Below are 17,869 nucleotides of genomic sequence, written 5' to 3'. Positions count from 1 at the left end.
ATGTACCATTGTACCTAGGTTTTGTAGACCTTGCAACTCTCTCGACTCCGGATTTCCCATTTCCCATTTCCCATTTCCCACTCTTCAAGTTGCAGGACGTGCTCGTAGGACGTGCTCGTCACATTGATCTATTGTGGTTCATCACTACACTAATCAGCCCTCACCGTCACCACTTTCCATAACTATATTAATACTACGCCGTACATATTACTTACCGCATTTCCTCTCATTGGCTCACTCACTATCTATGTATGTAGATAGTTCCCCAAATTCGTTTTCAGCACGTCCTGCGATTTGATGATTGGATTGCACCACAGGTTTGCACCAGAGGGACTTCGTACTAGGTACGGTTATCTCGATCCCCACGAGTTTCTTTCCATCTCGCCCACTTCTCGTATGTGCAGTATGTACCTTGTGACAGGCTTGTGTGGGCCACGCTCGGGACTTACAGTATACAACATACAATGTACATAGTTATATGTATTTCTCAATGGACTCGACCCTATGCGTGTTCCATAAAGGCATTGTACGTCTCAACCCTTTTCTGCGCTGAGGCGGTAATGTTATAACATAATTAAATGATATCTTACACGACATTTTCGAGACCCAAAATACCGTGTCTAGGATATACACAGTTCAGGATGTTGGAGTATCAGTACCTAGTAGATATTTACTCTTATGAATTTTAGGACTCGATATCCAGCGTTACCCAAGCAGTGCTGGCAAATCCGAAGCCCTCAGCTGAGCATAACTAATAACCTCCACGTCTACACTTATTAGTTAGCTATGTATGTACAATACCTATTAAGTAAGGGCAACTATAAATTAAATATCTTCTTCCACTAGGTTAGGTAGGTTGTAAGTAGTCGTTGAAGTGCATTCCTCCAATGAATGCGATTACATAAACGCGCTGCATTATCCTCGTTGAGAAGACTGACTAATACTGTGTAGATTATTACTATGTAAACGCCAACAGAGCGAATATCTATCCCTTATTAGTCGAGACCACTTTTATAAGGCCACATGCCGTGACACACGCATCTGAAGCACGGATCGTGTTGTGGTTTGGTCGGCTTACTGAGGAGCAGGTAGATTCGGGTATGGCGTGGTATGTAGTTGAATTATAAGGCTATTTAAATAATTAAGGCTAATGCACTTCGATATCCTTTTCGAACCAACAACTCCTTTTCTAGGGGACAACCCTGGAATGATAATCCTAGTCTTGGGGAGGCGCTGAAGAATCCTTCCATAACATCCCCGAATATGTGCGTTTGATATTCTTCACACCCCACCCCTCCGTGGGATTTTTTTGTCGATGAGGACATGGGTGTTGAGTAGGACTATGGAACAAGCAGAGAATAAAACTCGGGCCTTTGGCTCCTACCGACCGTTTAGTCAGGTTCTCAGGTCGATTTCATTCGTATCAGTTTCATTCTCTGCGAGATACAGGCAACAGACATGTCAACCTGCCGGCACCTCCAAATACTTCCCTTACTATGGCTTATTCTGAGCTGGTTGGCCAGCCCAGCAGTAGCGGCGACGTGCTACAATAGCCGAGGCCTTCGATGGACGTTCACTAACGATGAGCCAGTCGAGGCCTGGCTGCCGTGCGATCCCACCGCCAAAGCTACCAATTGCTGTAGTCCCCGTGACTTTTGCATGTCCAATGGGCTTTGTATGGACGCCGTAATCGATAATATGATCAGCCAACAGGGCTGTACGGATCAAGGTTGGGGAGAGCCGTGTCAGAATTACTGCGGCGGAACTCAGAGTAGGTACTTGTGCCGTGCGGCCCGGGAGAGTGGCAGGGCCCAGAATGATATGAGAGGATGGGTCTTAGGCTAACCATTCCCACTAGGCGATGCGGCAGGGCTTCACTTCTTGTGGCGTTGTGAAGGGCAATCGCACTGTTGTGGTAACAATAGGTCAATAACTTGCTGCGAGGACCTAGGGGTTCAAACGTTCGTCCTCGAAGTTGGGACTCAGATGTTCAACCCGCCCACTGAGGCTAGCAGCAGCACGGCATCCTCTAGTACAGCATCACCATCCAGTATGGCATCCTCTGGCAATTCTGCCACCGCCGCCAACGAGTCTACGCCACCTGAGACCTCTGCACCGACATCGAACAACGACAACAGAAATCTATCTATCGGTCTTGGTGTTGGAATACCTATAGGCCTAGCACTCATCGGAGCTGTGGTATTCCTTGCGTTCCAGGTCCGAAAACGGACCAACCAAGCGAACGCGAACCCAGGGCCTCCAATACAGCAGCAGTGGTGGCCGTCTCCAGAAGCTTACAAGCCCGCAGAGCACACCGAGATAGCCGCTTCGTCTTATTCATATCCACGAAACAATACTGCAGAGCTTTCGGGTGTTGCTCCTCGGTCGGAACTCAAGGGAACGGAAATATAACACATGCAGCGAAGCGAGATGCAGTTTGGCACAGCTGTAAGTATGTTTGATTCGCATTACTAGTAGAACTATTTCTCTGCGCTATGAAAGGACTACACGGAACGATGGCTATGAAAATTATTCGAGTGTGCATATACCTATATGGTGAGACATACGATGCTGCTCTTAGATGACAATTATGATAGTTAATATTTAATCATGATTTCTTACCGCCGTGATTCGATACAATTTTCCTCCTCGCAGATCAATAGTTAGCCTACCAGTCTACAGTAGGTACTATTTCCAAAGACTGCAGGCGAGTTATATCATTATATCACGTTCTACCTATTATACTGTAAGGATACTTATCTACTATGTAGTAGTTAGCCGCCAAGCCGTTGTTGTTTCTCTGTTGAACCCAGATAGGGGCTAGCTACTACAAAGATCCCACCAATGAAGAAACCCGCGGTTAATTATAGCATGATCTACATTGGTAGGAGGGCTAAAACTTTTAGTACGGGCTTCTTTATCCCCTATATATGGACTTATGATGACCACTCATAAAGTCTTGCTATTATAGGTATCTACTATGTACTACGTAGGTAGACAACGAAACAGGTCAGTTTATAACTTTTAAAGCGTTACTAAAACTACCAAGAACACTTCGAAGGTTGTCTTATTACTGCAAAACCATAAGCGTATATGTATATATTTAGGGACATATCGTCTAATTCTAAGGACATTTTAATTGGAGTTGAGTTTTTTTTTTAATTCATTTCATCCTAGCTATGGTAGGTATGTACCTTGGTAAGTAGCAGATATGTAAACAGAACCCTTCTATTTACCTACCCGGCCGTCGAAAGTCTTCGTAAATGTCTAATACAAGTCCAACCCGATTGAAACCCGCCCTCGCAGTGCTATGAGACATTGTCCATGCCCGTGAAAACGCCGGCTCGTTCGTATATACATACATAGCAATGGACCATCGACGCCTTGAATCTATCGTTACATTACACACCTAGGCAGCCAACACACATCGTGTGTTGTCTGACCAACTCGAAGAGCTCCCTATTTCATCATCGTGTCGAACAATGGGATGAGCGTCTGGGCAAGCCAGAAGGAGAATACAAGCTTGGGTCCCGTCATGAGGAGCTGTAAGGGACATTAGTAATGATTTCGAGATAGTATAGTTTCGAGATTCATACCTTGGGTACTAAGCCCTTGAAGAAACTTGACAACCCTTCGTTCTTGGCCATATTGGATAAGATTCGGAAGCCGCTCTCAGGGTTCTCGAAGTTTCGATTCTGGATACGGGTCTTGATAACATCCAGGGGAGCCGAGACAAGTAGAGATGCCGAGGCGCCGGCAATAGAGGCGATAAAATTTTGGAACCACGAAGCCTTATTATAGTCATTCAAGTGGAAGAGATATTCCTTGGTGAAAGCGGAGCCACCAAAGAGCTGTTATGAGTTAGTGGAAGAAAATGAGAGTTGTGCGGCTAGACATACCGCGAAGGATCCTGGGGCATTCCGAGCCGCCGTCCATCCCCAACCTCTATATAGCCCAAAACCTTCGTCCGTGACAATCTTAAGGACACCTCGTCCTCGGAATGCCTCTGGGTTAGTTTGACGCTTGATCTTGAGAACATCTAGAGGAAGTAAGACGATCTCGCCGATACCGACCAGACTAAGATATGTTAGCAAAGTAAGCATCAACTACTCACAGCAAAAACCGTACCTTCCAGCAGTTGAATGCATAATCGCCTTGCCAGTCTTCTTCCCGAATGCACTTTCAAAGTCACCCCCGTAGTGTTTCGCAAGATAATCTCTGGCAATTGGCTGACCACCATACTTGTATATTCTCTGCAAGACCTTATACCCTGCCGCATATCCAAGACCGGGGAAGAGCGAGAAGAATTTCCGCCCAAAGGTGGCATCTGCCGTTTCCCTGAAGATGACCTTGTTCAGCTCGCTGGCATTCTTAATCTTTAAACCAGTTAATATGTTATAGCCTCTAAGAATTAAGTATTATCTAGCTATTCTCACCTTCGTCTGATTGCTCATTAATCGCTTTGCAATAGTATCGACCTTTGGATTGATTAGCCTTGCGGCGCAACATTTCGAGACGACGAGAAACGCACGGGATGAAAGACAGCCAGTTCGGAAATACCGGCGGACCCTATATTCTGTTAGATAGATGTCCTCATAGAAGCGAACATAGTAGCTAGCCTACCTGAACCGAGGAGCCGAGCGAGATTAGACTCGCGCTCTTTGCCAGTTACCATCGGCGCCATTGTGAATTACGAATGTGGGATGATCTGGTAAATTCCGAATGCTGTAGATATGGATACTACTAAACAATGTAGGTAAATATACCAGATAAATGGACCAAAGGAGACAGCTAAGGTAAAACAGGAGCTGCGAGTATGCGAATGGCTGTGGACTTGGAGAGGGGTGAAGGTCTCGAGAACAAAATTTTGATCGCAAAAAAAAAAAAAAAAAAAAAAAAAAACGAGATATTATTATCAAATTGATTGACCACTAAACTGTAAAACTAGTGGGGGAGCTTGAGGGAAGCTCCAAGGGACCCCTGGTTGATCAGGGCTTATCGCTGACGCGATAACCTTAGTTTTCCATACCCCTCTACCTAGTATCACTGTACCTGCGTATCTACTATCTATTAGACCTTGGCACATCTGCAGTTCAGTTTCTACATCATGTGCATAGTAACTAGGTTGGATAATATGTATGAATTATGTAGTATGAATACACCTAATACATGCATTGCAATATCCATCATCCAAAGATATTCATACAAACTTTTGATTTATATAGACATCATACCGGAAAATAATTTGATGTGCTTGAAAATGGTCTCATATGCCCCTCATGGTTCAAATAGTACCTACCTAGGTACTAGGTAGACAATAGAAGAAGTCGTGGAAGCAAACGCCGCCTGAAATGCCATCATGATGCTATTTTGAACCCCCAGGCTACAAGCCAACGCCACCGTGCAATGCAAAACTACCTAACCTAGGTATTTTATCCTTGAATTAATGGTATCAAACGTGACAACCAGTCTTAGAAGTCTCGGAATATAGCAACGATATCATCAAGTCGCGCGACTTGACCGAGTAGCTTCTTCTCAATATCGAGGAATCCAACGTATTCATTATACTGGTCGCCCCGTAACCTCTCTTCTTCCAATCCTCGCACGTCCGTGCGTCCAACGGCCAAGAGCACCTCCTTCTTCTTGCGACGCTCAACGTCTAGTCGCTGAAAGCAGCGTACCATTGACTTGTAGGTGTTGTCTAAAGTTCGTTGCAGAGTTCTCTCTAGGTCGAAGAACCAGAAGAAGATCGTTCGAGCCGCCAAGCGGTTGTTATCCCGGGGAACCTCCTGTACGTCAAGAAATCCCGCCATCTCCATTTCTGCCATTTTGACATGCACGTCTGGCTTCTTCATGAGGGCTAGGGTAGGCAATGTCTTGTCATCGATCTTGCCCTTCTCTCGGAGGATTCGGGTGAGGCGTAAACCCTGACGGCCAAAGCGGTTCTCGATCAGCGTATCAAGCTCCAGGTATTTAAGATGTTGCATGAGCGGTTCGAAATCAACTGTCCACTCGCCAAAGTCGTGTCCACCGCAATGGCGTACAAAGCCCTGCCGACTCTCTGCAAGAATCAATAGATGTTGTCGCATTTGATGCAACCGTTGTGTGCCTATTGGAACGTTGTCGTCCTCGTCGGTTTCGAGCCCATTTGAGCCATTCTGTCCAAAGTTTGCGGCTGCCTCTGCACTCTGGTCGTAGTCCTCATCATCAGATTCTATGAGCTCTTCCCCTTCCTCTAGCATGTCTCTGAGCGTCGAGCCCTTAAGCTGGGGGGGGTATCTTCGAATCTTCTCGGCAAACCGAATATCCACGGCCCCCTCCTCGTGAGGCATCCCAATCCCAGTTGACAGGCAGATAGCTGGATCAAGATTCTCAAATACTTCCCGAGAAGTGACGATAGGTCCTGTAGAGGACTCGTGGTCTTCGTCTTCGTCTTCGGCTTCGATGGATCCATCAACCTGACAGCGAGATATCTTTTTACTTAATACGGCAAGTAGTGTCGCATACACACGTGCGGTAGTGTCCCCAATTAAGTCTTCAGCGTAACGTTCCAGCTTAAGATTACGAAGTTCAACTGTACATTTTTCATAATTCACTCTGAGGACCGTGTCATACTAGAAAGAAAATCAGCAACCTTTATCATAAGAGCATCCTTTGCAAGGTGAGACTCACTTCGTGTAGTAGGAACGATCTGGCCTTTTCGCTGACAAGTGTATGATATGTTGTACCGTTATTTAACTTCCTTCGCTTAGAAATAGGGTTGGCCAAAATCTCAAGATTGAGTCTCGTCTTTAGTTCGGTGCCTTGGCTGTAAGATCTCCTCAGTTCTTCTTTGACCATCTTTTCGAACTCAGAAGTTTGCTTAGATCCCCGAAGACCCGTAGGATAATGCTCCGTCATGACCTTTTGTTCTATTGTGCTCTTTAAATCCTGTGGAGACTGATACTTTGTTGGAGTGACCGGTTCAAGAATGCCGATAGCAATAAGATGCGCAAGACTATCGTAGGCTTCTTGCTCCTGATCAAGATCTTCATCCATCATCTCCAAGTTGACTACACCATTGCTGGCGCCATTACTGGTACCATTGCTGGTACCATTACTAGTGCCATTGCTGGTACCATTGCTGGTGCTGTTTCCATTGACATGGCTATGATCATGACCATTTTGGGATGTGCCATTGGTAAGTTCTGGCTGAGTGTTATTCTGGCCCTGAAAGAACTGGACAAGGTCTTCAATCTTGGCATGGCCTTGGACGAGGACTTCGTGTACTAGAGTATGGGCAGTGCTTCCGTACTTGGTGCGAATCATATCAAGTACCTTTCCAATTCGGACAAGGCTATAGGCGGCGTAGGGGTTTGCATCGTAATATGTCACACCTGAGTCCTGGTCTGTTTGGTGGAAGATGAGATTCAACTGGATAAGTACAGCAACCCCATGACGCACTTGTCGCGGGTTTAAAGAGATATGTTGCGCTACTTGCACAACGGTCGATCTCCCACGTCCTAGAAGGTCTGCGAAGATGCGCTGGGGTGCCAAGCTTGTTAGTCATAATGCATAATGTGCTGGGTGGACATCCTAGATGATATTGCCTGAAGGAAGTACTATATATGACATATGACATACCGACGGGAGTTGGCCATAGAGCTCACTAATTAGCAGAACGCAAAGTTCTGCAACATTTTTAGTCTAGTAATGTAGAATCTTGTTAGTATCTCGAGTCAAGAGAACAAGAAAAGAATCAACGCAAAGTCGCCAGAGGAAGTAAAAACATTGGACGTTAACTTACCACTAACATGGCTGAGTATGGGTATCTTGTGATTGCTATATGACTTGTATGGTGGCGCGGCGATATAAAAAAGGTAGTTCGATAGGATGGGTCAATTTATCGAAGGAGGTGGCTTCTAGAGATCCTCTCACTATCTCTAGAGCTCTACAAATACTACCGCGGCTTCATTGAAAGGCCGAGTAGAAAAGGGGAAAAGAGCGACTTCTCTGACGGATGTGAAATCTGTCTGAGAATGTAGATGGATGATTTTGAAGTAAATATACCAGGTCGCAAAGATGGTTGGTTAAGGCTGATGTTGTTGTAGATAGATAGAGAAAAGGTTCAATCAATACAGAGCAAAATCAACATTGATGAAAAGAAAATAAATTTCGAGTTCGTTCGACGTGCATATGCTTATTGTATGTTGTACTACATATGTATGTAGCTACTAGGTAAGGCTATGTATTTACCTAAATTTTTAGGATAGCGGAGAATCATAGTTATGAACAACTATTATTAGTTAGTTAAATGGCTACAGCTTTCCTACCTAGTAGTTCATAGTAAAACTTTATACATGTAACTAAGGTACATAATGCAAATGAGTTGAACAATGTCATTTTTTGAATTGAAAAGCGCCCCGCCTCGAAAGTTTTTTTCTCTTCCATCTTTCAAGGATCAAGTTCTTTCTTCTTTCCCCATGTAGGTACCTAGTATACATGTACACAGTACAATGGTACATACGTATGTACAATGTATGTAGTATGTACAATACGTATGTACATCGTACTTACTTCAAGAAAGTTCAAGTTCTAACTAAATTCAAACTTTGGCCAATGACAATCGCTAGCAAGTGGCTGACCACACTCTAACCTTTTTAAGCCTCAAATACATATGTACATCTTACATCGGACCTAGGCTACATGGTACGACGCCGGTGCCACCAACCTGTAACCGATAATCTACCGGAATTGAGCATCAATTGATCTTTTTGCGTCAACTTTTGGTGGTACCGTACCGTACCTTGCAAGTAGCCTTTAAACGATCCAGAAAAAAATCCCGAAAGCCGTTGTCGCAGACTTTCAAATCGTCAATTGTCGACGACATTGTCAAGAAAATGCTTTCTAGATCGGCTCTCTCTAGAGGTGCCCAGCTTGCTGCCCGCACGCAAGGCTGTTCTCAACTTGCTCAGCGTCGAGGTTATGCTGCCGTTGCATCTTCTGCACCATCACCTTTGAGCTTTGATACCACTGAAGTTACTGGTGTCAAAGTCGCTGCCCGAGACTCCCACGGCCCAACAACGAAACTTGCTGTTGTCGCCAAGGCAGGCACTAGATATCAAGGTTCCCCAGGCCTCACTGTTGGTCTGGAGGAGTTCGCCTTCAAAGTAAGTCTCTGTCTAATACGATTGCTTTCGTCGTGAGCTAATTATTTGTAAAATTTGGTAGAACACTCAAAGGAGACTCGCCCTACGCATTGTACGAGAAGCCGAGCTTCTAGGAGGCCAATTACTCGCATACCACACCCGAGAAGCGTTAGTCCTCGAGGCAAGTTTTCTACGAGAGGACCTTCCTTACTTCACCGAGCTGTTGGCCGAGGTCATCTCTGGTACCAAATATTCCAGTGGGTAGTCTCGATCCATTGGCGCATAACCATGTACTTATTTTCTACTACCCACAGCCCACGAATACCACGAAGATGTCCAAAGGGTCCTAAAGTTGAAACAGGCAAAGTTTGCCCACGATGTTTCCGCCCTCGCTCTCGACGCGGCACACTCTGTTGCCTTCCACACTGGCCTTGGCGCTTCCCTATATCCGACCCCGTCTACCCCTCTTAAGAGCCTAAACGAGCACACCATTGCCGACTATGCCGCGTCCGTTTACGCCAAGTCGAACATCGCGCTTGTTGGAGATGGCGCTTCGACGGCTGCTCTGCACAAGTGGACCGAGCAGTTCTTCGAGAGTGTGCCTGCATCGCCATCTGGTCCCGCGCAGCTTAACACGAAGCCAACGAAATACCATGGTGGCGAGCAGCGCACCGCCCATACGGCCGGAAACTCTTTGGTCATTGCCTTCCCTGGCTCTAGCTTCGGTACGTTCAAGCCTGAGATTGCAGTCTTGGCTGCGCTGCTTGGTGGCCAGCCCAATGTCAAATGGTCGCCTGGTTTCACTCTCTTATCCAAGGCTGCTGCGTCAGCTCCTGGAGTTGCTGCCTCGGGAACCAACCTTGCTTACTCTGATGCTGGCCTGCTTACCATTCAAATCACTGGGGCTGCCGCTTCGGTTCGAAAAGCGGGTGAGGAGGCAGTCAAGGCTCTCAAGAGTATCTCAGAGGGAACTGTTAGCAAAGAGGACTTGACCAAGGCGATCGCCAAGGCCAAATTTGACGCGTTAGAGGCCAGTCAATCCGGCGTATCAACACTCCTATCTGCTGGTTCGGGTATCATTCACACTGGCAAGCCGTTCCAGATTGCCGAGAATGTCAAATCAGTTGATGGAGTCACAGCAGACAAACTTAAGACCGTAAGCAATCACCTCCTTTTCTCCCCTTATTTCTTTATATACATACATATATATATATGTATGTATGTATGTATGTATGTATACATGCAACACAATTACTGACTATCATTCTAGACAGCGAAGTCTCTTATCGACGGTAAGGCTACTGTGGCTGCCGTGGGTGACCTTAACGTACTGCCATTTGCAGAGGAGCTTGGTCTCAAGGTATAGAGGGAGAAATATTGAACTGGGAATCCAAGTGTACCAACAGATAAACCCAACACCTTAGAGAGAAGTCGAGTCACCACCTGTGCATATAGTAAATCCCTTAGAATTCGGTTTTCGAAGTGTAAACTACCAATATCGTACCTAGTAACTCGTTTAATCAAGTACATGTAGGTCTATTGATACATGTATATTGTGTCAGCTCATGTTCGTTCCGTATATACATACTATATGTATGTTTATGCGTACTATGCACCTAAGTTATATAGCAAACCGAATATGTACCTACCTAGGTATGTATGTAATGAGGCTGGAAGGGTGAAGAGGTTGTTAGATCACGTGAGAGCTTGGCCCATTTGCTAATTGCTAGCGGCCTTTCTCGGTTTCTGCCGCAAGCTTTCCGTTTTGCTTCCTACAAACAACGAACCTTTAATTAATACACAATTCCTCAATTCACTCTCGCGATCGTCAACATGGTGTTTGCGTGGAAAGCCGCTGGTCTCAGGTGAGCCTTTTCTTGTCTATATCTCTTTCTATTCTTTCCAAAAAGCCACATCCTATTTGCCGCTACGACGTTTCCGACGCTCGAGTTTCCTACTAACCGTTCATCTAACCTAATAGCTACAACCGCTACCTCGCCGTCGCATCCCGCGTCGTGCGCCGAAGTCTAAAGGATGACAAGAGATTGATTGCCGAACGCCGAGGAGGGATGGAGCTACGATTTGCCAAGTGGGAGGTGAGTTGAACTACCCTTTGAGTAGAAGAAAGTGAGTGTCGAAAGAAGTAGTGGCTGACTGTTTTATGCCTCAATTGATAGAACGGCAAGATGGGCGAGCCGAGACCTCTAGCTGAAGCCAATGCCGCCGCTGCTGCTTCGTCCGCCTCCAGTGGTTCTACGTAACCTGTTCCACATGCACTATGTAATAAGCGCTTGGAGGTGAGGAGGACCATAACTCCGGGCAATCGGATGCGGATACGGATGTGGGATAGGGAATGGATACCTAGACAAAATTGAGGACTTGTGCACTATCCATCCTACTACCTCGCGTGTACAGCTATATAAAATAAAAGAAATAAAACGTTTCCCCCAACAAACCATATTAATTCGCTTTATAGAGTTGCGCTTACAGCTCTCGTTCTATTGTCCCATATCCCATATCCCATATCATCTCAACAGTAAAAAGGTGGGTAGGTACTTTAGGTTGTGTAGGTAACAAGGCACAAGGAATAAGACTAGAAGCATAAAATATATAAAATATATCAAAATCAAAAAAGGACATCACGTCTAGTGGTCTACTACCCTATGTAGTATTAGTAAGTCTATATTTATCGGACAAATCAATTGATTAGATGATTAATTCAAAAATTTCATTCATGTTTACCATCATCAGTTGATAGCAATATTTATGAGCTCATATTTATTTATGCTTGTGCTTAACTACCTGGGTAATAGGTATACTACAATGTAACTACATAGTACATAGTATATTTTGTACTAACTAGGTAGTTATATTTTAACGCTAAAAACTCAAACTCAAACTCAAACTCGACAAATTACATATACATTTATGTACATGGTAGTATCTTCCGCCCCAGCCGTAAAGCCGCTCATTACATCACTGCATACATAATATCGAATCGACTCGTGAAATGATCAATACCTCTTAAATTATTGGCACAGTACCTATATCAGTACTGTCTAAATTCATTATTCTATTGCTCATGGAACAACAGAAAAAGTGTGTGTATGGTATAATTTAGGCGGGGCCCACGATACTGAGTGCCTATTATAGGTAGTCAAATCAAGTCATCGAGTCAGTATGCAGCAGCAACTTGACCCAATGTCACCTCCACCAAGTATCTCGCATCCCGGAGTCATGGCTACCGATATCACCAAGAAGTTCACATCCGCCGTGAAGAGTATGTATATTCTTACCGAAAACAGCTACAGACATTTGGAGATTGCCATCTTGCTAACTGAATGAGTAGCCCTAGCTCCTGGCGAGCTTGTCAAAGATGAGCACTTCACGCTTTTCGAGTCCGTGGCGGCTCTCGAGGTAAATACTAAAATACTAAAAGACTATGAGCACTATATGTTATAGTCTACAGAGCCATGTCAGAAACAAGTCACTAACAGTAATCAAAGGTTATGGACCCTAAAATGGACAGTGGCGTTTTAGCAGAAGGAGAGTCTCTAGACGAGGAATATGACGTCTCCCGTGATCTACTCCCGGAGGAGATTCTTGGCATTATTGACCAACTACTATGTCTCGAGGTTGGTTCCAGATCAATTGATATCTCATACAAAACTTCTGGTCTTGGTTATCCTCGTTCTGACTTGGGAATTCCTATCAGATGGCCTGGCATCTTGGTTACCCCCTTTCACAGACTCTATTCACGAGTGTCTACATAGAGTCTCTATTGAAGCCGACTCCAACGAATATAGACGAGGCAAACTTCGTGAGAGATACTCAGAGCCAAGCAGAGCAACCCAAATTTATGTTCATTCTACGAGCATATTGCGTTGCGCTCCTTAAGTCGTGTTGTATTGTGAACGAGATGGTCAAAGATGAACTTTACTATGAGGTGAGCTAGTCGCACACTTCTAATAAATACCTACCTAGATAAAGAACCTAACAAAATACAGGAAGAAGATTTCGTGACCAACACGTACGACCGCCAGCTTCTCATTGATATACCTGTTGGGCCCATCAATAATCTACTACAAAAGGCTCGAAGTGACCTTCGCGCCATTAGCAATGATGCCATCAAGGATATTGCCACGGCCCTTGACATCCGGCTTGAGCTACGCATAGCATTTCTAAGAGCCATCGACTTGGCAGGCCTGCGTACAGCGAACCCGGACTCCTTAAAAATGCCCTGGATTCAGATGGGCGGTCTAATTGAGCATATTAAAAAGCAGCATTCCTTGGGAAAGCCAGTGCCAGAAGCCTTCAGCACCAAGCTACAACGACGGCTTGCTAGTACGATGCCCCCACGTCCCATGGTCCAGCCTAGCTTCGAAGAGTGCTATAATCTATTCGAGCGCTTGTTTCGTGATGGGGTTGACATTATGGACATTCTGAAATATTCGGAACCACAGAGTCTATTGGTAGAGTACCAAATTCAATTCATTTATTGTAAACTTGTCCAACTAACTACTACGCTCCAGAATTTCGTCTCATTGTTTCAGTCGAGGAAGCCACAACCTCTAGTCTACATCAGAGCATTACTTCAAAGTCTGCTATTCAAAGAGATGGTCGTTCTTGGCAACTATAGTATTCGACAGATAATCGACCACGATCTTTCCATTGTAGTATTGCCCTGCGCACCTCAAATTGACCCCTCTTACGATCATATAGAGGTTCTAGCTGATCCACGACACCAGACTGCGGCGCAGATGGAGATCTTCCGACAACGGGTGGCTGAGTGCTACTTGGACATTTTCAGGATATTCTGTCAGAACAGATGTAGAGTGCGCCGGACACTCTGTCACAATATCCAAGAGTGGGACATGCTCCAAGCAGACGCTGAGGAGATTGACCAACTCCTCCAGGTCGTTCTTGAAGAGAAACCATTCACAACAGACAGGAGCGAGCTAGGCTTCTCACTTCCCCTCTCTTCGTGGGCGTATATTTACAAGCTTAGACAGATGGAATGGGTTGTCCAGCTCGGCTTTGAGCTTGAGGTATACCAAACGGACGAGCTTGCTGGTATGTATTGGTATCTGAACTATCTAGCCAAGACGCGCGCGCAACATGGCGACCGCATAAAGTCGTTCACGACACGCAGCCTCAACGAGGCACGTTATGGTCTAATTAGTAAATCTGGCGGCGCCACAGAGCAGCAGCTTCCGCAGTACACAGCGGCCAAGGAGCGCGAGTACATGCAGTCCTTAGCGTATTTACGCGTAACTATGCTCGACGCAGCGTGCACGTGGGAGTTTGCCGACGGCCTATGCTGCCTATACACGGCACTTCAGCGTCTAGACCTCATCCAAACACCGCAGCGCCCCTATGGCACCGACACGCTGCGATATGATCTACGTATGAGACCCTTTCGACATATCGCCTTACCGGCACTCCCAACATTTAGTGAATTCACACGCGCCACCCTACAACCTGAGACTACGATATACGAATTGCTCAAGTACGCCGAGAGCGCTATCGGCGGTGCTAAGAAAGGATATGAGGCCTTGAGTAAGATGTCTGACACCCAGGCCTTTTGCGTAGGAGCGCACGACTCGTGGGTTGTGAACACGAAGAACTGCCTTAAAGCCGCCATAGCCGCGGGAATAGCTGTGTCAACGCTACAGCGCGCATTTGAGAACGCGGGCGGTAAAGAAGAGGGCAAGATGGAGCTGGGCCTCCAAGTTGAGATGCCAAAGCCTGGAAAGGCATATCATGATTGGTGGATTGTGCCTAAACTGACTCCTAAGGCGTGATTATATTCGCGGGACCTGCCCGCCCAGGATAGTTGGATTAGGGGTCGTCATGTCTAGGTGTAGATGGGCTGCCTTGTAGATAAATGGAACCTAGTTTCGCAAGGGCGGATTTTGTCTGCTCGAAAACCGGTTGAGTTACTACAGACTAGATACTGTTAGAAGATGATGGTTCGGTCAAGTGCCATGTGCATTTAAAACATTCTTTTTCTCGATTCAGGGGTATCTCCTAGTTCTCCTCGTAGAACCCATATACCCCACTGGGTGTTATTACATGAGAACTTAACATAGCCTTCCACATCCTGTCCCCGTTGCTACTATTACTCATCATACACACCTAGGTACTTTGGGATTCTTGCTTCTTACAACTCCACCACACAAACGAATAATAATAAGAAAATCCGGTAACCATTTCCCCCAACCCCGAGTACCCTTCTTTTAATGATAGATACCTAGGTTAGGTAGGTGCCTAGATACAGATGGAACAAACCGCGATACACGCCAAGAGACGATAAATTTGCCCCCAGGCGCGTCTCCCCAGATGAAAAAAAGGGGGGGATTATAATATATACAATTTATTTCCAGGGACCCCAACACGGCTTATTGCGTGCTGGTTCCCGCACAGTAGAAGGGAGAACCCCCTTATGCCTTGAGCGCTTTTCTGGCCATGTTGCCTCGAAGCTTGATGGTTTGCTCGTATAGCACGTCCTTGAAGGCGAATAGGAAGGCGGCTGTAAGGACGCTCTGGGTGACCTTAGGTCCGATTCCTATCAAACGAATAAACGTTAGTTGGTGACTCTATTGCACTATGTAAAAGAAAAAGGAAGAGAAAATATGATGGAGGCCACAAGGATAAGAAAAGGGGAAAAAAGGAAAGCTCACCCTTATACAACCCAGCATACCCCTCTTCCCGCACAACACGTCGAATGGCCGCCGTCATGCCCTCGCGCTTTCGTCCTTGGCCTTCGTCGTCGGCAACGTGCATCTGGCTCTTAACAGTGATGTAGGGGTACGTGATGGACGTCGCGAACAGCTTGCCTATCGCGCCGAGGAAGAAGGCGACGGAAGGTGGGACGTTGTGCTTGCGCCGTCGCTCGTACGCGTTCTTAAGTTGTTCGAAGAGCGTATACTGCAGGATCGGGTTGATGACGAGGACGAGGGCGGGCACGACGCCCCGGAAAAGGGCTTGGGGACCTTCGTCCCGGAGTAGCGCCATAAGGGTGCTGATGGTAGTGGGCTTCTTCTTGCTCTCCGGGGCAAAGCTGCTGCTCACGGCGGTCGCGCTGCTACTGGTGCTGCTACTGGCTACTTCGGTGGAGCTGGCTTGTAAATCTTTCCCCTCCTTCTCTTTCTCAACTTGGCCCTTGCGCGTCGTCATGCGCGTGTTCACCACCCAAATGGGGTTCGTCAAGATGACGGTCGCGGAGCCGGCGATGGCGCCGGCAATAATGGCCTCGATGGTGGTCAGCTTCTTCGAGGCGCGGCCGGCGCGGATGGCCGCAGTCTCAAAAGACCCCCGCGTCCATTCGTACCAGTAGTAGTACACGAAGTTGGTCACGCTAATGCCGAAGACAGCGCTGTCGAGCCCCGCGTACAAGCCTGCTACGCCTTCGCGTGCCACTATCTGCCGTACCGCGGCGAGGAAGGGCGTCTCGGCTCGTTTCGATTCTACTTGGGCGCGTGTTGAGAGGGTGATGAGGGGGTAGCTGTTTGTGAAGAGAAGGGGAGCTTGTTAGATTCTTTTTCTTCCTTTCGCCATATCATTTTTATTGTTAGACGTACGTCAAGACCATAGAAAGGATTCCTCCGCCGGCGCCGGCGAGGGCGTGCGCGACATTGTCATTCTGCGGTAGGGCGGGTTTCGGTGATGACATTTCCGACTTGGTGTCTGTCTATCTTGTAGATAGCTGAGGATAATCAAGACTAAGAGTAGAATTAGGAAAAGAAGTAGAACTAGTAGATAGGATTACAAGTTGGATGATAATAAAGTTTAGGAATAAGATGTAAAGAGATAAAAAAGAAGAAAAGGATTCATTTGAAGTACATAGTGTATGTAGAATTTGTACATTGTTGGAATGACGAAGCCGAAGGTAGGGAACGAAGGGGTTCGAAGCCGAGGTCCGATTGCATCACAAGAGAGCAACTTGTCAAGTCGATCTCCATCTAGCACGAGGTCGGTGTTTATCCCCCATGTTAGCCCCGGCATTTTTTGCCCCGCATCTTTATCTAATTCGTCAGAGATTCAATGTTTCAATGTTTCAATGTTTCAATATTTCAATGTTCAATCTTCTTTTTTGAGCTCTCTTTTTTTATCACTTCAAAGTTCAAGGTTTCAACCTTTTCGTCTTTAAATTGTCACATGCGAATATGCATACATGTATGTACCTACCTAGGGTATTAAGTAGTTATATGCATACATACTTTTGGTGCATACTACTAGTTACATAGTAACTTGTTGAGCAAACGGTGTAGTACCAGTTTCAAGAACTGCAGTCTGCAGCTGAAAAGCCTGTAACGGTGTGATATAATGATCATATAATGATCAATCACTATCCATAATGGATTTCCTAGTATCATGCAGCTTATATAAACCCGCCCGCCGCAATCCTACCTTGGGTTCATTTATCCAATAAAGTTGATACCACAAACTCACTATCTTCTGCAGTCATCCAAAAACAAATCGCGTTGGTTCTCCAGCCCTGTAAAGGGGGGACTTTGGCGGGGGTTATTGGGGGGAGGGTTTTGGGGGTTTCAGGGGTTATTTCGGGGGCCATTTTCTCCGTTTAAGGCTCTAAGGTTAACTTCTAAGCAATATAGAAATTAGGGTGTCACGTGGATTAGTATGCTAAAAGTATCCAAAAATAGCCACAGCCAATGCAACTGCAGTCTGCAACTCCCGGTCCATCTAAAACAGCCGTGCGCTCGTGCCACCAGCCTCCG

At 46.1% G+C, this 17,869-nt stretch overlaps 7 protein-coding genes across 7 annotated transcripts; 4 read left to right on the top strand and 3 right to left on the bottom strand.

Moving 5' to 3' along the window:
- The first annotated feature begins 1,164 nt into the window (after nt 1–1,164).
- GGS25DRAFT_483300 (uncharacterized protein) lies at nt 1,165–2,630 on the top strand. The gene is made up of 2 exons (XM_049260350.1): nt 1,165–1,771; nt 1,859–2,630. Exons 1-2 carry the CDS (start codon nt 1,459–1,461, stop codon nt 2,410–2,412), a joined length of 867 nt encoding a protein of 288 aa, XP_049119351.1. The 5' UTR covers nt 1,165–1,458; the 3' UTR covers nt 2,413–2,630.
- Nucleotides 2,631–3,086: 456 nt separating this feature from the next.
- On the bottom strand, nt 3,087–4,902 carry GGS25DRAFT_483298 (mitochondrial carrier). Its single transcript, XM_049260349.1, has 7 exons — nt 4,624–4,902; nt 4,532–4,569; nt 4,437–4,478; nt 4,129–4,376; nt 3,900–4,077; nt 3,597–3,851; nt 3,087–3,543 (listed from the first exon to the last, which is right to left on the bottom strand). Exons 1-7 carry the CDS (start codon nt 4,682–4,684, stop codon nt 3,460–3,462), a joined length of 906 nt encoding a protein of 301 aa, XP_049119350.1. The 5' UTR covers nt 4,685–4,902; the 3' UTR covers nt 3,087–3,459.
- Nucleotides 4,903–5,392: 490 nt separating this feature from the next.
- GGS25DRAFT_201797 (RNA polymerase III subunit RPC82-domain-containing protein) lies at nt 5,393–8,365 on the bottom strand. The gene is made up of 4 exons (XM_049256808.1): nt 7,787–8,365; nt 7,624–7,686; nt 6,673–7,524; nt 5,393–6,614 (listed from the first exon to the last, which is right to left on the bottom strand). The coding sequence occupies exons 1-4, from the start codon at nt 7,793–7,795 to the stop codon at nt 5,472–5,474; spliced, it is 2,067 nt and encodes a 688-aa protein (XP_049119349.1). The 5' UTR covers nt 7,796–8,365; the 3' UTR covers nt 5,393–5,471.
- Nucleotides 8,366–8,721: 356 nt separating this feature from the next.
- GGS25DRAFT_483295 (LuxS/MPP-like metallohydrolase) lies at nt 8,722–10,673 on the top strand. The gene is made up of 4 exons (XM_049260348.1): nt 8,722–9,149; nt 9,211–9,385; nt 9,443–10,284; nt 10,399–10,673. Exons 1-4 carry the CDS (start codon nt 8,880–8,882, stop codon nt 10,492–10,494), a joined length of 1,383 nt encoding a protein of 460 aa, XP_049119348.1. The 5' UTR covers nt 8,722–8,879; the 3' UTR covers nt 10,495–10,673.
- A 217-nt stretch (nt 10,674–10,890) lies between these two features.
- On the top strand, nt 10,891–11,838 carry GGS25DRAFT_483292 (mitochondrial ATP synthase epsilon chain-domain-containing protein). The gene is made up of 3 exons (XM_049260347.1): nt 10,891–10,993; nt 11,110–11,224; nt 11,306–11,838. Exons 1-3 carry the CDS (start codon nt 10,962–10,964, stop codon nt 11,387–11,389), a joined length of 231 nt encoding a protein of 76 aa, XP_049119347.1. The 5' UTR covers nt 10,891–10,961; the 3' UTR covers nt 11,390–11,838.
- Nucleotides 11,839–11,885: 47 nt separating this feature from the next.
- On the top strand, nt 11,886–15,108 carry GGS25DRAFT_483289 (Mak10-domain-containing protein). Its single transcript, XM_049260346.1, has 7 exons — nt 11,886–12,227; nt 12,282–12,408; nt 12,478–12,545; nt 12,635–12,763; nt 12,844–13,074; nt 13,136–13,600; nt 13,661–15,108. The coding sequence occupies exons 2-7, from the start codon at nt 12,309–12,311 to the stop codon at nt 14,930–14,932; spliced, it is 2,265 nt and encodes a 754-aa protein (XP_049119346.1). The 5' UTR covers nt 11,886–12,227; nt 12,282–12,308; the 3' UTR covers nt 14,933–15,108.
- Nucleotides 15,109–17,322, bottom strand: GGS25DRAFT_483287 (mitochondrial carrier). Its single transcript, XM_049260345.1, has 3 exons — nt 16,712–17,322; nt 15,812–16,635; nt 15,109–15,696 (listed from the first exon to the last, which is right to left on the bottom strand). Exons 1-3 carry the CDS (start codon nt 16,801–16,803, stop codon nt 15,572–15,574), a joined length of 1,041 nt encoding a protein of 346 aa, XP_049119345.1. The 5' UTR covers nt 16,804–17,322; the 3' UTR covers nt 15,109–15,571.
- Nucleotides 17,323–17,869: the final 547 nt, after the last annotated feature.

The sequence above is a fragment of the Hypoxylon fragiforme genome, assembly GCF_022984875.1.
Source record: "Hypoxylon fragiforme strain CBS 206.31 chromosome Unknown GGS25scaffold_3, whole genome shotgun sequence".
NCBI classification, from domain to species: Eukaryota; Fungi; Ascomycota; class Sordariomycetes; order Xylariales; family Hypoxylaceae; genus Hypoxylon; species Hypoxylon fragiforme.
Note: the sequence above shows the minus strand (reverse complement) of the source record. Positions and strands in the feature narration are given on the sequence as shown.

What these genes read in the sequence shown, in the direction of transcription:
- GGS25DRAFT_483295 (XM_049260348.1), top strand. Translation starts at nt 8,880, where the DNA reads ATGCTTTCTAGATCGGCTCTCTCTAGAGGTGCCCAGCTTGCTGCCCGC. An exon ending in CTCTGGTACCAAATATTCCA is followed by an intron (nt 9,386 to 9,442) that starts GTGGGTAGTCTC and finishes TACTACCCACAG; the next exon opens with CCCACGAATACCACGAAGAT. An exon ending in CAGCAGACAAACTTAAGACC is followed by an intron (nt 10,285 to 10,398) that starts GTAAGCAATCAC and finishes CTATCATTCTAG; the next exon opens with ACAGCGAAGTCTCTTATCGA.
- GGS25DRAFT_483298 (XM_049260349.1), bottom strand. Translation starts at nt 4,684, where the DNA reads ATGGCGCCGATGGTAACTGGCAAAGAGCGCGAGTCTAATCTCGCTCGG. An exon ending in CGCTCGGCTCCTCGGTTCAG is followed by an intron (nt 4,570 to 4,623) that starts GTAGGCTAGCTA and finishes AACAGAATATAG; the next exon opens with GGTCCGCCGGTATTTCCGAA. An exon ending in TCAAGGGCTTAGTACCCAAG is followed by an intron (nt 3,544 to 3,596) that starts GTATGAATCTCG and finishes TGTCCCTTACAG; the next exon opens with CTCCTCATGACGGGACCCAA.
- GGS25DRAFT_483292 (XM_049260347.1), top strand. Translation starts at nt 10,962, where the DNA reads ATGGTGTTTGCGTGGAAAGCCGCTGGTCTCAG. An exon ending in TGGAAAGCCGCTGGTCTCAG is followed by an intron (nt 10,994 to 11,109) that starts GTGAGCCTTTTC and finishes CTAACCTAATAG; the next exon opens with CTACAACCGCTACCTCGCCG. An exon ending in TACGATTTGCCAAGTGGGAG is followed by an intron (nt 11,225 to 11,305) that starts GTGAGTTGAACT and finishes CTCAATTGATAG; the next exon opens with AACGGCAAGATGGGCGAGCC.
- GGS25DRAFT_483287 (XM_049260345.1), bottom strand. Translation starts at nt 16,803, where the DNA reads ATGTCATCACCGAAACCCGCCCTACCGCAGAATGACAATGTCGCGCAC. An exon ending in ATCCTTTCTATGGTCTTGAC is followed by an intron (nt 16,636 to 16,711) that starts GTACGTCTAACA and finishes CTTCACAAACAG; the next exon opens with CTACCCCCTCATCACCCTCT. An exon ending in GTATGCTGGGTTGTATAAGG is followed by an intron (nt 15,697 to 15,811) that starts GTGAGCTTTCCT and finishes TTCGTTTGATAG; the next exon opens with GAATCGGACCTAAGGTCACC.
- GGS25DRAFT_483300 (XM_049260350.1), top strand. Translation starts at nt 1,459, where the DNA reads ATGTCAACCTGCCGGCACCTCCAAATACTTCCCTTACTATGGCTTATT. An exon ending in TTACTGCGGCGGAACTCAGA is followed by an intron (nt 1,772 to 1,858) that starts GTAGGTACTTGT and finishes CATTCCCACTAG; the next exon opens with GCGATGCGGCAGGGCTTCAC.
- GGS25DRAFT_201797 (XM_049256808.1), bottom strand. An exon ending in TCTATGGCCAACTCCCGTCG is followed by an intron (nt 7,525 to 7,623) that starts GTATGTCATATG and finishes TTGGCACCCCAG; the next exon opens with CGCATCTTCGCAGACCTTCT. An exon ending in GATCGTTCCTACTACACGAA is followed by an intron (nt 6,615 to 6,672) that starts GTGAGTCTCACC and finishes TTTTCTTTCTAG; the next exon opens with TATGACACGGTCCTCAGAGT.
- GGS25DRAFT_483289 (XM_049260346.1), top strand. Translation starts at nt 12,309, where the DNA reads ATGCAGCAGCAACTTGACCCAATGTCACCTCCACCAAGTATCTCGCAT. An exon ending in AAGATGAACTTTACTATGAG is followed by an intron (nt 13,075 to 13,135) that starts GTGAGCTAGTCG and finishes AACAAAATACAG; the next exon opens with GAAGAAGATTTCGTGACCAA. An exon ending in CGGAACCACAGAGTCTATTG is followed by an intron (nt 13,601 to 13,660) that starts GTAGAGTACCAA and finishes ACTACGCTCCAG; the next exon opens with AATTTCGTCTCATTGTTTCA.